Source organism: Echinops telfairi, unplaced genomic scaffold (assembly GCF_000313985.2).
Source record: "Echinops telfairi isolate 266 unplaced genomic scaffold, ASM31398v2 ScPeMD7_2;HRSCAF=8, whole genome shotgun sequence".
Lineage (NCBI taxonomy): Eukaryota > Metazoa > Chordata > Mammalia > Afrosoricida > Tenrecidae > Echinops > Echinops telfairi.
The window spans coordinates 69456551-69472913 of NW_022103898.1; the positions used below are offsets into that span (position 1 = coordinate 69456551).

At 41.5% G+C, this 16363-nt stretch overlaps 1 protein-coding gene across 1 annotated transcript in view; it reads right to left on the reverse strand.

The window, feature by feature from the left end:
* Window positions 1-9066, reverse strand: part of RXYLT1 (ribitol xylosyltransferase 1) — a 26034-nt gene extending 16968 nt beyond the window's left edge. The window contains exons 1-3 of the mRNA XM_004700483.3: window positions 8898-9066; window positions 5560-5715; window positions 1993-2095 (exon numbers count right to left, since the gene is read on the reverse strand). Coding sequence (XP_004700540.1) covers window positions 1993-2095; window positions 5560-5715; window positions 8898-9066 — 428 coding nt within the window. The remainder of the gene's footprint in view (window positions 1-1992; window positions 2096-5559; window positions 5716-8897) is intronic.
* Window positions 9067-16363: the final 7297 nt, after the last annotated feature.

The window sequence follows — 16363 nt, forward strand, 5'->3', positions numbered from 1 at the left end:
AATGCTATCTATTTGGTGTACTCCTTTGCTATCATTATAATAACTCTATGAGGTAGTTAATTTATTGTGCCAACCTGGCCGATAAACACATGTAGGATTAATTGAAGGGCGGAGAGATAAATGGCTCGGCGAGCCTCTCCTTTCTTGTTTCTTGCTCTTTGATCATCAGACCAGTGTGCAGCTGCCTTGCTTGTTTTTTGCCTCAATTTGCAAGCTACACTACCTGTGGGACACCTAACCCGTGGACTGTTTTGCTGTAATTTGAGGTTCCTTCAAGACTTGCCTTGCCACACCATTGGAATTTACATCTCTTGAACTGGGGACTGCCGAACCCTGTCATCTGGCTGACGGTTGGTGACCTGTCTTGCTGTTTGCTGCCTGTACCTGAATAGCCTGAATTGCTCTACAGAGGACTACTGAGCAGCCCTCAAGACTTGAAGGACTGCCAGTGTCTCACAACTGTCTCACGGGAGTGAGTTGCACTAAGCCATTTGTACTGCTTTATAATTTAATTAACTGTTTATTTCTTATGTTATATATCTATATGTATAAATATATATATAAAATTATTAGCATTCTGGTTTTGTTTCTCTAGAGAACCCTGTCTAACACACTCTATAACTTTAAGTTTACAGACACTAACTTCTTTATGAAATTTTAAGATTGTTCTTGAAAATAAATCTATATATTGGATGGTGTAGTGGTTACACGTGGGGCTGTGTTCTGCAAGGTTGGTAGCTCAAAACCACCAGCAGCTCCTTAGGAGAAAGACTGGGTTTTCTATCGCCATAAACAGTTACAGTCTCAGAAACCCACAGTGGGGGGGAGGGTCGCTATGAGTCAGCATTGGCTTAACTGCAGTGAGTTTGGTTTTTTGTAAAGGTAGGACTATTCACAATCTTGAATGGGATTAGATCAATATAGGCTTGAATAGAAATGAAAGGAGAAAAAGACCCTACTAATGCTGATTTTAAAGACCGCTTCACATTTGAAAGATGTACACAGTGAAACTGTTTTCCAAGAGTTTTTAAAGTAAATAAAGAATTAAAACAGCAGTGAAAATTAAAATGAAACTGAAATCAATGATAATTTTTCCTCTCTTGAGTTCCATGGGAAAGAAACAGAATCTTGGAAACAGACTCTTTGATTCACATTTTCCCCCTAATAATACAATTGTCACATAAAGTACGTACTTTAAGCACTTAAAACTAATCATTCCTATTTTTAAAATTTCAATAAGAAAGCAAAAACAAAATGATTAAAAAAAAGAAAGTAAAAACATTTAGGAAATAGCATTTTTTGTTTCAAAAATTTTAATATAAAATTATCAAGATTATTCTAAATAAAATTCTCTTAATTATATCCTTTTAAAACTGTGTGATGTAATAACCTATGAACATTTTTAAAGAAATGAAAGCTCAAAAAAATCTCAGCAATACACTGAGTTTATTATATTTAAAAACAGATTTCTTAAAATTACAGTAAAGTGGTAATGTAAACCATTAAGTCATATATTAGAACTTACATAAAAGGTCTTAATACGTAAAATTTTCTCTAGTAGAGTGATTGTTTTCATAATACTACCTCAATCTTACAAAAAGTGGCTATCATTAGTCTATTAGAAAGAAAAATAAAATACCTTTAAGTTTAGATCTTATTCCTCTAAACTATGAAATGTTAAATGCTCATCAATAATTAAATCTTAAAGATGTGGAACATGCACTTTTCCATAAAACTAGAAATACTTTGATAAAAATGAAACAGACATGATTCTAAACACAAGAAGTATTTTGCATTGCCCACTTTTCCTAAGAAAATATTCGAGGTACGGTTTAACCACTAATATATATTCATGAGATTTATTTCTCCATTGTTCACAAAAAGCTGAGATAAAAATCTTTTGTGTAAACATTTTCCTCTTATTTTTTCTCTAGAATTTACATAAAACATTGCACCTCAACACAGCAAAGGTTAATGCTACACAATTAATACCTGAAATGTGTTCTTCCTACAATTGAATTTCCTTCTCTCCACTGAGCAGTCAGATCAGAGGGATCAAGTAAGCCTTCAAAAATATGCTCCCACAGATACAAACCTGGAAATGAAAAATGTAACGTAAACATTTACTGTCTGATTTATTGTATTACATGAGATGAGTTTATTTTCCTCTTGACTACAAAATCTGATATTTTTAGTAAAAGCTCAAATTCATCAAATGATAGCAAATACATGAGAGACAGTACTAAAAGGTTGTCAGTGTAAAATGAGGCAAAGGGTGGATTATATTAAGGGAAATAACTTTGTTTTATGTTAAATTTAAGAAATCCCTAACACCAGATCTTGATTACCCAGTTTATCCCCAAATAAGATGTGTTACGTTACAGCATAAATTGCTGCAGGATCAGAATTGTTTCTGTATTTTAACTAAGTAGAGGAACTACCAGTAAGTGCTAAACACCACCAACAAAACAGAATAAAGCAAAATGCATGGTTGTTGAGTAATTTCTGAGTCCCGGTGACCCCGTGTGTCATAGAACTGCTCCATAGGATTTTCTTGATTGTAATCTGTCCAGAAGTTGAGCACCAGGCCTTTCTTCTACAGTACCACTGGTTGGGTTCAAACCACCAATCTTGAGGCTGGTCAAACCCACTGCCATCAAGTCGATTCGGACTCTTAATGACTCCAAGTGCACATCATTTGTGTCACCCAGGGACACGATCAGAAAGGCCTTTAAACACACACACACACCACCATTCATATAAAGAGGATACCACCTCACTTGTACAAACATCCCTTACAGCATGACGCCCCTTGCTAACAAAGGCCATGTCTTTTTTCTGTAAGGCAGTCCCTGATGTTTGGCATCATTTTACCCGAGTCATACTTGTATGCCAGCAGAGGCACATAGTGAGGTCATGTGGGGATCACAAAACACTTCTGGGAGCCTGTTCCATCTCATTCCTCCCTGCTACTAAATGACAGTCAAACAACAATGTTTAAAGACTTGGCTAATTAGAAAAACAGTCTTAAAAATGTGGTATGCTAAATAATTTCCCAAGATGTTCTTTTCCTAATCCCTAAGCCCTGTGACTGATTTTATATAAGAGACTTTGCATATTTAATTAAATTAAGGATGCTGAGGTGGGGAAGTGATGCTCATCATGGAGCACCACCTCCTCTGCTATTGTGACCTCCCTCTCAGCCACAGCCCAACCTCGGTAGTCACTGGGAGCCCTTCTCAGAACACTAGCAGTACCAGCAAGGAGGCATACCTCTGCCCCCCTTTCCACCAGACTTGCTTTTGGCGAAAGGAATTGACAGAATACCCACAGGAATGTTTCAGAATGCTGAAGAAGCACTGACTCGGCTATGCCTGAAAACTTGGAAGTCAGCTACCAGACCAACTGATTGGAAGAGATCCAAACTTGTACCCCTTCCAAAGAAAGGTGCCCCAACAGAATGCCCAGTCGACAGAACAATATCATTAATAATTGCACGCAAGTAAAATTTTGCTTAAGATCATCCAGCAATGGTTACAACAGCACATTGACAGGAAACTGCCAGAAAGAAGTTCAGGGCAGATTCAGAAGAGGATGTGGAACAAGGGATATCATTGCTGATGTCTATTGGATCTTGGCTCAAAGCGGAGCATACCAAATATATGTTTGTGCTTCATTGTCTATGCAAAAGCATTAAACTAAGTGGGCCATAATAAACTGCGGATAACCGTGAGAAGAATGTGAATTCCAGAACACTTCATTGTGCTCATGTGGAACTTGTACATGGATTAAGAGGCAGTTGTGCAAACAGACAAAGGAATACAGCATCAATTAAAATCAGGAAAGGGGTGCGACAGGGTCGCATCCTCTCACCTTACTTTATCTATATGCTGAGACAATCATCAGAGAAGCTGGAGTATATGAAGAAGACTATAGCATCAGGTTTGGAGGAAGGTTTAGTAACAACCTGCAGTTTACAGATGACACACCTTACTTGCTGGATGTGAGGAGGATTTGAAGTACTTGATCATGAAGATTAAGGATTGCAGCCTTCGGTATGGATTACAACTCAATGTAAAGAAGACCAAAATCCTGACAACTGGACCAATAGGTAACACCATGATAAATAAAGAAAAGTTTGAAATCATCAAGGATTTCACCTTCCTTGGGTCCACAATCAATGCTCATGGGAGCAACAGTCAAGAGATCAAACAGTCCATCTGCTGCACAAGACCCTTTTAGAGCATTGACGACCAGGGATGTTTCTTGGAGGAGTAAGGTATGCCTGACTCAAGCCATGGTATTCACCATTGCATCACATGCATGTCAATAATGGACACTGACTAAGGAAGACAGTCGAAGAACAGCTGCATTTGAATTGTGGTGCTGGAGAAGAATACTGAAAGTACCACAGACTGCTAAAAGGACAAACCAATCTGTATTGAAAGATGTAAAGCCAGAATACTCCTTTTAGTTAAGGACGGCAAGACTTCACCTCACATGCTTTGGACATATTGTCAGAAGAGACCAGTCGCTGGACAAGACCATTATGTTTGGTAAAATGAAGGGGTGGAGAAAAAGCGGAAGGCCTTGACGAGGATTGACACAGAGGCTTCAACAATGGGACACAGGAACAATTGTGAGGATAGTGCAGTTGTTTGTGCTTTTGTGCATAGGGTTGCTCTGGGTTGGAACCAACTCTATGGCACTTAACAACAATGACAACAACAACAACAATTCCACCATGAACTTCTAGATGAATGAATAAATCTGTCTTGGAATAAGTATAGCCAGAATGCTCCTTAGAAGGGAATATGACGACTTCACCTCACACATTTTGGACATGTTATCAGAAAAGAACAGTCCCTAGAAAAGGACATCATGCTTGGTAAATTGGTCACTGAAAATGTGGAAGACTCTCAAAAAGATGGATAGACACTGCCTGTAAGGATCCTCTCAAACACTGCCATGTTATGAGGGTGGTGCAGCACCAGGGTGTGTTCTGTTGTGCTGTACAGAGGGTCACTAGGAATCAGGGCCAACACAAAAAACCTAACAGTAACAATAACTCATTGAATCTTTTCTAAGTCTATGGCACTGTATGTTGGAATACTAGACTCTCATAAGAATGGGAACAAAAATGCTTTTATGGAAATCAAGGTTACATTCAATAAAAACAGGAATGTTAAAAGTCTAAGAAATCCCTACAGTAAAAAAAGCCTATTGAACATTTTTCAGTTCAGTGTTTCTGAAATTTGATGGCTACCAGACCCAGGGCTCACATCATAAACTTGGTCTCAAATATAACAATGCCACACAATCCATTTTTGCATCTGGAAATAAAGCTATAGTCTGCTCCAGGTCAACAATGGAATTCATGTATTTGCACCAAGAAAGCTAAAATACACACACACACACACACACACACACACACACACACGTTGCAATGTGTCACGATGCCTTAATTAACTATGAATTAAATTACATTAAGATGAATTTGACTTAATGTTAACAAAGTCTGTTGTATGATGCGTTTTACTACTCTACAAATTAACTTACCAATGGCAGCTTTCCCCCAGATCTGTACACTAAGGTCTGTTTTCCTCTTTGTGGATTTATTTAATATTTGAAGGCTAGTTTTAAATCTGCGTTGTTGCTCATTTTTTTCATCTATTTCCCAAGGATTCCATTCTTCACTTTCTAGAGTTGACTGTTCTGTTTTAAAGAGAGTACAAGTGTTTATCAGTGAGATAAAGGAAGATAAACAACAAAACCCACTGGCTTCAGTCCTGATGTGTAGCAAACACGTGTGCTGCAGAGGACGCTGCCAGGGCTTTCTTCTGAGGTGCCTCTGGGTGGGTTCAAACTGCCAGCTTTAAGTTACTAGTCAAACACTTAACTATCTACACCATGCAGGACCTCAGTAAGGTAAGGATGGCTGCAGTTAAATTAGATGTTACACCAAAATTACCCAGTTGTCATCTGAGTTCCAGTCGCGGGACATTGGGTTTCCAAAGCTGTAAATATTTAGCAGAGCAGACAGCTTCATCTTTCTCCCACAGAGTAGCTAGTGGGCATGGTTAGCAGTACAAAGCTGTACACCAGTGTCAATGACCAAATCAAAACTCACTGCCAGCAAGTTGCATTCCAATACACAGTGATCCTAAAAGGTGGGACAGAACTGGCGCTGACGGTTTGAGAGGCTGTTCCCCCCTCATTTATTTATTTATTCATGTTCATAGGCCTTGAGTCAAGGACATACATACGTAATTAAACACATATATTTTGAAAGCACAGATAAATTATCTCCTATATCATAATTTTGTCTATAAAATGACTTAAAAAATAAAATCTATGAAATGCAACAGTGTTTTATATGTCTGAAATATTCAGGTTTTTAAAAAAAAAATCCATTGAACTTGAAAACCTATTTTTTCTTAGGCACCTGAGGCAAGGCAGTTTTGCTTTTATTTTATTTTCAAAAATTAAATGTATTGAAATATGAGTCCTGGAGTTATTGGTAGAAGATTAACAAATAATTAAAAATTAGAAGTTTACATGGAGTATAAATGATATCATATTGGGAAAAATATCCAACTTAGATGCAAATTAGTTCCTTAAATTACCTCTAGAAGCAAAGAAATAGCTGGAGAAGACTATTATACAATGAACATGTAATACGTACTCTAAAGCTCACTACTGGAATTCTAAAATCTTTCCTCTTTCGCTTTATATTCTACTTTTGCTCTTACTATCCCAATATCTCTATTTTTAATCCCATGATTTTATGTAGATGCGCAGGCAGAATGGGCAATGGCAGGACTCTTACCTCAAGGACTAGATGTAAGTTAAGAAAAGAACACTGCACTTGGAGTGAGAAGGGAATAGCTCGGTGAGGCTGTAAGCTTTTACCCCAGCAGAAAGCATCACATCTTTTCCTGCGGAGCGGCTGGTGGGTTCACATGATCAACCCTGTGGTTTGCAAGCAACACAGAACCCACTATGCCACGAGGGCCACCATCAGAGTCCTAATTTTAACCACACTTCAATGTTTTCAAAGTGATAAAGTAATTGAACACGATAAATTGGTTAAGCACAAAATATTTTTAAAAAGGGGAAATTGGAAACAACCTTAAAAAAAATTTTTTTTTAGTGACCCTTTTACTCTGAACGATCTTTTTCATTGTTGTTTGTTGACCTTTAGGAGTGTTTTCTTGTCGAATCTGATGGGGGCCATGTCCTGGCCCCAAAGTCTATTTTTGGTATTCCCTGGGGACTTCATTGCTTTGCTCCTCTTGCTGCTCTGTTGCATGCCCTTAGCATTTGGCTGTGGTGTGGTGGGGTCAGATCAAGCACAATGCCCGCACTGTGTCTCCACTGTTGTCCCCAGTAGCACTATGGGTCAGTGAGGGACATGAGGGATGTCATGTCTCATAGTGGGGCAGGCCCTATGGCCCTCTCTGTGAACTGTCTGCTCTGAGCGGGATATCGTTCTCGGGGCTTGGTGGGCCAGGATATGTTCCACTCATTCTCCTTCCCTCTTCGCTGAATGATCTTAAAATAAAAAGTTAACTAATACAGAAAGACAGGCAAATGATATCTTCCAAAACAAATCCCATTAAAATAAGTGGGTAATATGTAGCAATGTTAACAGCTTAAGTTTTCTAAGTTTTAATTCTATTGCTTACACATTAAAAGAGGAGCCCTGGTAGTGTAGTGGTTACATGTTGGGCTGAGACCCTCATGGTTGGCAGTTCGAAGCCACCAGTAGCTCTTAAAGAGAAACATTGAGCTTTCTACGCCTCTAAATAGTTCCAGAAACCCACAGTGGGATTCTCTATAAGTCAGTATTGACTCGATGGCAGTAGTTTGGTTGGTTTATACATTAAAAGAATAGAGAAAACAAAAAACAAGACCTCCCCCCCTACCAAAAGACAAACAAAACAAAACCCAGTGGTTATCATATTGGCTGTGACTTATGACAACCCCACGTGTTTCAGAGTAGAACCGCATTCCAAAGGGGTTTCAACCACTGAAGCAGATTGCCACCATACTTCCAAGGTGCCTCTAGTTGGAACTCCAATCCCAATCGTCCAAACTTGCAGACCCCAAAGTCATTAACTATTCACACCACCCAGCGACTGTGCATACTCAAAACCCAAACTCCCTGGCATCGTGGCAAATGCGAACGGCCCCTGTGGGTTTCCTAGCATGTAAATCTTTCAAGGAAAGAAAGCCTCAACTTTCTCCGATGGGGCAGGTGGCTTCGAACTACCGATCTTGTGATTAGTAGTCCAACGTGTAACCTACTAATGTCAATAGGACTCTTTAGCGCTTGGGCATATAGGAGTTTTTTAAAGTTAGTGGGCACATTCCATTGTCTTTTGATTAAAATTTCCCCATGAACGTTTTTAAGTTCCCTATGCATAACCACTAGTTTTAGATACTATTGCACAAATTGGGGGTTAGGGCAAGACGCAATCAACACTGAGTTCTTTCTTGACACTGGTGAAAATGCAGATATAGAGCCAGATCTTGGAGGGAAAGAGCCCTGGCCTTCCGAATATATACGTAGAGAGGCTCTTCATTCCAATATGGTAAGATGGAGATGCCTTCAACCCTGTGGAGATTTGCGGCCTCCTATGGCATTTGCCAGAATTTCTCAGGCATTGGTGACGCCGTCTGGGACACTCAACAGGGGTTTGAAAGGGGTGCGCCCCGTCCACTTAGGGGGTGGGGAGCGGCGACGGCCGTGGGATTGGGACTAGGGCAAGACACTGTCCTACGGTCCCCCATCTTCCAAAGTCCACGCTCAGGGCGGCTCCCGCCCGGAGAGCCGGAGGAACGGCCGGCCCGCCCGCGCAGCTCTGCTGGCCCCGGCCTCCGGCCGCTCCTACCTCGGCCGCGCCTCTCTCGCGCCGGGGCCGCCCCCTTCCTGAGGCCCCGCGGGGCCGCGGCGGGGGCCGGGCGGCGCCCCCCGAGAAAGACGTGGTAGGCGGCGTAGAGGGAGAAGAGGCAGTACAGGACGGTGAGAAAGGAGCAGAGCCGCTTCCGCGTCAGCCGCATCCCCGCCGGCCTCCATCGAGCGGCGCCGAGGAGAGGCGGCGGCGCGAGACGCCAGCGGCGACCGGCGCAGGCCCACGCCAGCACCGGGCCCGCCTTCCCGCCGCTCCTCGGCCGAATCCCAGTTCGCCCACCCCGCCCTCGGCCCCGCCCCGCGCCTCCCTGGCTCCGCCCACATCCCCCGCTCCTTCCGGGTTCCTTGCGGAGGTTGCCGGCCGGGCACTCCGGAGTGGGCGCTGGGATGATCAGCCCGTCTCCGCACCTCTCTGGACCTCCTAAATGACACTCCTTAAGGCTCTTTTCAGTCTTGCCTACCACCTGTTCCCCCGAAAGCCCAGAGACTGAGCCAGAAGCAGAGGCGACACCAGAGGTAGCCCGTGAAGACCAAGTGGAGACCCGGACCATTTTTTGTTAAACCCCAAGTCCCCTGCTAGACGTCTAGTACAGGGCCTGCTGTGTTCATGAGTGAATGATTATAAATGCTTGCTTAAAAGATCACCATGTATTACTATGACGTAATTTGACTATAGTCTCTTGTCAAGACTCGGGCTGGGCCAGATGAAAGCATTAAGATTTAAGGATCAACATTAATCTGTTTTGCGAGTCATGTATATTTATGAGTACGGACATGTGTGTTTTAGCTACCCAGGATGTAACTTTTATTTAAATGTAACTAGGAGCCTGGCAAGGTGCCCTGGTGACTTAGTAGTTATGAATTGGGCTGCTAACCTCAAGGTTAGGAGTTCAAAACCACCCGCTGTTTCAGGAGAGAGAGGAGCTCTCCACTCCTGTTAAGAGTTACAGTCTCAGAAACCCGCAGAGGCAGTTATATTTTATCCTATAGGGTTGCTATGAGTCGGAATGGCAAGACTTAGCCTTCCACTTTTGGGGCATGTCGTCAGGAGAGGCCAGTCCCTAGAAAAGGACATCCTGTTTGGTAAAGTGGAGTGGCAGCAAAGAAAGGGACAGGCTCGCGATGCGATGGATGGACACAGTGGCTGCGTCAGTGGGCTCAGACATAGAAACAATTGTGAGGATGGCTCTGGACCGTGTAGAGTTTTCTTCTGTAGTGCACAGGGTAGCAGCCGACTCAAAGAATCCTAACAACAACAAGAGTAAGCTTAAGTGGACTGGCATAGGCTATTTATCAGACAGTCATGGCTTACTATGCTGGGAACGACAGATTCAAGAGGAATGACTTTGCCTTCATCTTCAAAAAGGACATATTAAGGTCTGTCTTGAAGTAAAATGCTGTTTGTGATACAGCAATTTCTATCTATATACAAGGAAATCCAGTCAATACAATTACTATTCAAATTCACACATGAACCACTAAAGCTAATGATGAAGAATTTAAAGAATTCTGCCAACATCTTTAGTTTGAAATTGAACAAACATGCAAATGAGATGCACTGATAATTGTTGACTGATTGGAATGCTGAAATTAGAAAAAAAGAGGAAGAAGAGTACAAAAATATAGCCTTGATGATAGAAATGAATCTGGAGATGGCATGATGGAATTCTCAAGACCAACAACTTCTTCTCAAATACGTTTTTTCAACAACATGAACAGTGACTATACACATGGGTTTCTCTCAGGCATCCTCAAACTCCGGCCCACGGGCCACATGCAGCCCTCCGGGTGTTTTTGTCCTGTTTTTATTTTTTCACTTCAAAATAAGATATGTGCAGTGTGCATAGGAATTTGTTCATAGTTTTTTTTTTTAAACTAAAGTCCGGCCCTCCAACGGGTCTGAGGGACAGTGAAGTGGCCCCCTGTTAAAAAAGTTTTAGGACCCCTGCAGATAAAATACACAGGAGTCAAACTGACTATACAGTGAATGCTCGCCACTTCGCGCTTCGACTTCCGCGGCTTCACTCTATCGCGGTTTTTGCGTAACAGCACCCACTGCCTACACCAGCTCCTTCAGAGGAAAAAGACGGCGACCCTCCTGTAGAGTACATCCCTTAAGTCATTTCATAGGCTATTGATTACAGTATTTGTAAGAACTATGTATAATAATACTGTATGTGAAATATGTAATACTGTAAACTAGATGCCATAAATAATATAATAAATAATAAATGATAATTGTAACGTCCAAAATGTTTTACTGTATTTTCCCTTTTTCGTTTAATAAACTGGGTAATACGAGTGTAATGGTGACTAAAGGGTGTTTTTTCATGTCCTCTATGCTCTAACTACGAAAATATTTGATTTACAAATAAGGAATCCTACTTCGCGGAATTTCATTTATCACGGTAGGGTCTAGAACCGATTAACCGCGATAAATGAGGGTTCACTGTATATTGTGGGACTGATGATGGAGAAGCTCAATAAGATCAGCAAAACTGAAGCCATGAGCCTACTGTAGAACTGATCAATTGCTCATATATAAGTTCAGGTTGAAGTTGAAGAAAATTTAACAAGTCCAAGGAAGCCAAAATCCAAGTTTGAGTATATTCCATTTGAATTTTGAGAACATCTCAAGAAAATGTTTGTCTCATTGAACACTAATGACAGAAAGTCTAATGAGCTGTGGGGATGACATATCAAGAACACAATGCATGGAGAAAGTAAAAGATCATTAAAAAGATAGGAAAGGAATTGATAAAAATGGGTGTTAGAAGAGATTATGAAACTCGCTTATGATTATAGAGTAGTTAAAGCAAATGGAAGAAATGAAGTAAAAGCTGAATAGAATATTTAAAATGGCAGCTTTAAAGGAAAGGATATTGCCATGAAATGAGCAAAGAACTGGAGTCACAAAAACAAGGATGAAAATGGTCAGCATATAGCAAGCTGAAAGAATGGGTGGAAAAAAATCGAGCATCAAGTTTCAATATTAAGAGGTTCTATTGTCAAAATATTGAGTGATGCAGTAAGCATCAAAAGAAGATGGAAGGAATACACAGTCACTATCAAAAAGAACTAGTGGACACGCAACCGTTTCAAGAAGTAACATGATCAAGAACCAGTGATAGTAAAGGAAGATGTCCGAGCTATACTGAAGGCATTAGCCAACAACAAGGCTCCAGGAGGTGATGGACTAGCAACTGAAAAATTTCAGCAAGCTGATGAAGTAATGGGAGCATTCACTTGGGTCTATGCTAAGAAATTTGGAGGATAGGTACATGGCATACTGACAGGAAGAGGTCGATATTTGTACGGATTCCTAAGAAAGGTGAACCTGCAGAAGGGGGAAATTATCCACCAGTATCATTGAATCTGTATGCTGAACAAATAATCAGAAAAGCTGAATGAAGGAGAATATATGGGGAAGAATGTGGCATCAAGATTGGAGGAAGGCTTATTTACAACTTGCAATATGCCGATGGCATAAAGTAGCTTGCTGAAAGAGGAGGACTTGAAACACTTGCTGATGTAAATCAAGGATTGCAGCCTGCATTATGGATTATAAGTCAATTTAAAACCAAAATCCCTACAGGAGATGACATCACGATCAATGGAGAAAAGCTTGAGATTACTGAGGATTTCATCCTGCTCAGGCCCACAATCAATGCTTACGGAGCAGCAGGCAAGCAATCAAATGATGCGTTGCATAAATCGGTTTGACCAGGTTTTAAAAAAAATGTGTTGAAGAGCATTTATATCTCTTTGTGGACTAAGCATGCTTGGTCCAAGCCATGGTATTGTTAATTGCCTCACATGCTTGTGAAAGTTGGATGTTGACTAAAATCGACCAAAGAAGAATTGATGCATTTTAATTATGGTGCTGATCTAAGGGATTATTGAAAGTACTATAGGCTGCCAAAAGAACAACCATCTGTTTTGGAAGAAGAACAGCCACAATGATCTTTTAGAGGTGAGGATGGCAAGACTTTGTTCATGTGCTTTGGACATGTTCTTAGGAGAGACCAGTCCGTGGAATAAACACCGTGCTTGGTAGAGTAGAAGGGCAGTGAAAGCGAGGCAGACCCATGAAGTGGATCGACACAGTGTTTGCAACAATGAGCTCAAACTTAACAACAATGGCCGGACAGCGTAGTTGTGAACAGGGTCTCTGTGAATTGAAACCAAAGCAATGGCCCACAACCACAATACTTTTCCTCGCTACTCAAAATTTTGTATTTTAAACATATTAAATAGGCATCCCTGTAAACATGTTGCTAATAATGCTGGATCAAATCATGCTATTCTGTTTTTGAGTGAATGATACTGGGAAACACAGTTTAGGTATTCACTCCATAAAATATTTGCTCATGGGGTAATGAATGTACAAATGTGCTTTATACAATTGAAGTATGTATGGGTTGTAATAAGAGTTGTGCGCGTCCCCAATAAAATGATTAAATAAAATATTCGCTCATGGAGGCGAAGCTTCTAACCCAACTAGAATACCTTACTTATCATGCACGTGCATCAGGATCTTCATAACACTGTCTACTCAAAGCTTCTTCATATCACCTACCCCAGGTATATGCATTTCCTCTTCTGAGACACGATTACTGTTTGTTTCTTCCTTCTGCTAATAAACTTAGCTTTGCTTGATCAATAGGTTCATCTGGTGAACTTTTGGGGGACTAAAAATATTTGAGGAGAGACCAATAGTTGCACCTTAGCTGGCTGTTTATGGGCTTTTAAGGCCCCAGTTGCTACTCACCCAAGCAGGATATAGAGCATTATCTTTATGGACTATTTTAAGCCAGGTGCTTTGGTGCTGTGCTTGTTTGCCATCTTATGTTGTCCTTGCGTTTTAAAGCAGCTTGCTGTTTCTTATCTTTATCTGCATGCATTTTCTTTAGATGGCTTTTGATATTATCCAGTGATTTGGAAGGGACTCTAATTGTTTTAATTCTATAATCAGTGTCACTCACTGCCAGTGAGTGGATTCTGACTCTATAGGACAGGTTAAACTGTCCCTGTGGGTGGCTGTTTGAACTGATGACTTTGTGGTTAGCAACGGGCGGGGGCTCCCAGCTCCCTTCTCGATGCGGGTGGCTGGGGTAACCTGCTCCTCGGCCTCACGAGGCGACTATAAGCGGGGGCCCCCAGCTCTCGTCTTGACGCGGGGGCTGGGGTACCCGCTCCTGGCTTCCCACCTCTCCCCTAGACTAGGAGCAGTGCTCTCAGCTCTGGTCTTGAAGCTGGGGCTGGGTAGCACTCTCCTAGCGTCTCCTCGCTCCCTCCCGCGAAGAGCTCCTCCCAGCTCCAGTCTTGAAGCCTGGGCTGGGTAACCTGCTCCTGGCGTCCTCCCCCTCAAGGGACGATGAGGAGTGGGGCGCCCAGCTCCAGTCCTGACGCGGGTGCTGGGTACCCCGATCCTGGTGTCCCCTCGCGACCAGGAGCTGCGCTCCCAGCTCAGGTGTTGAAGAGGATGCTGGGTACCCTGCTCCTGGAGTCGGGATGATGAGGAGCCGGACTCTCAGCTCCAGTCAGGATGCTGGTGCTGGGTACTGGGCTCCTGGTGTCCCTTCGCTATGAGGAGCGGGGCTCCCAGCTTCCGTCTTGACCCAGGGGCTGGATACCCGGCTCCTGGCTCGCCCCCCTCCACCTCCGCCCCCAGATGAGGAGCAGCGCTCCCAGATCCATTCTTGAAGGGGAGGCGGAAACTATGTTTATGACACTTAATGCAAGAGCTATCAACTCAATAATCTCTGATAGCACTAATCTTATTTCCTTAAAAGCTAATAAGAAAAATATGTCATCTATAGTCGATGGCATAATTCATCCCAAAAATATGTATGGAGTTATGTGCAAGATGTCAAGACATTTAACACAGTACGCCTGGAAAAATAACATCAAAAGTTACAGGTCAATTTCCCTGTGAATTAAAATAAATAATAGTTGCATCAATGCTACTTAAATGAGTAAACAACAACAAAAAGAGAATGATGAATTAATATGGTTGGTAGGTACTTCAAATCCTTTCAAAATTCTGGAATACAATACTGTCAAGCTGATTATTCTAAACTACAGAAAGGACACTGCATTTAAGGCTTGCGAACAGAAGAGGGAGCTGCAGATAGCAGTTTAAGCATATGAATACAATTGTTTTTATGTTAAGAGATTTCTGGTCTATGCTAAAATGATCAAATATCTTCTGAAATATGGTATTTTACATGCATATTGCATATTTCTATATCTGTGACGTGCTGGCATTTGCTTGTGGGGAGATGCCACAGCTCAGCAATGAGGCTGCTCTTTTATACATTTCTCAGGCAATTTCCATATTTCCCATGTTACTTCGAACTGGGGGCAGGGGAGTGGGAGATGAGGGGTCATGCTGTTAGTCAAAATGCTCTTGCTTTGTCACCACCTACCCATTCGGCACAGACATTTTCCTCTTGAAATTTTTTTAAAAGTGCCTCAAATGTGATAACCTATGTCACATGTGACATATGTATGAAACAACCACTATGTGTAAGATGAATGACATCAGTCTAAATATTCATCAACAGGCATGGATAATCAAAATATGGTTCAAACATTCAACGGAGTATTACTTGGCCATGAAGAAAAAGGAAGTCCTAATACATCACACAACATGGATGCACCTTGAAACCATGCTGAGTGAAAAACTAAGTCACAAGAGGACAAATATTTTATAACAGCACTTACATGACATATATAGAATAAGCAAGTGAATAATGAAGTTTATTAAGTGGTTACCAGGGAGGTAGGGAAGGAGGGGGAGTCAGGGCCTCATTGTTTCGGGAACGTAGAGTTTCTATTACAAGTGCCAGAAATTTCAGGTAGGGGTAATAATTGAGCAATATGGCAAACATAATATCACTGAATTATTCATGTGAAGAATGTGGAAATGATAAAGTTTTGTTAACTACTCGTATGTATTTAACACACACAAGAAGTTGGAGCTGGTTTCTGCCTTTTAGAATATTTTTCAATAACCATGATAGAAACAATATGACTATGTCGAATCTATCACATGCAGCAATTAAGGAGCATTGGTGGTGTATGGTTAATCACCTGCTGTGAACTGAACGAGCAGTATGAACTCCCCAACTGCTCTGTGAGAGAAAGATGTGGTAGTCCAAGTACTTTTTTTTTCCCCCCCCGCTTTTCCTTTTTTTTTTTTAATTTTTTTAAACATTTTATTAGGGGCTCATACAACTCTTATCACAATCCATACACACATCAATTGTGTAAAGCGCTTTTGTACTTCATTCTCAAAACATTTTCTCTCCACTTAAACCCCCGACATTAGGTCCTCATTTTTCCACTCCCTCTCCGCTTCCCCCTCCGTCATGAGTCCTTGATAGTTTATAAATTGTTATTTTGTCATATCTTGCCCTGTCCGACGTCTCCCCTCACCCA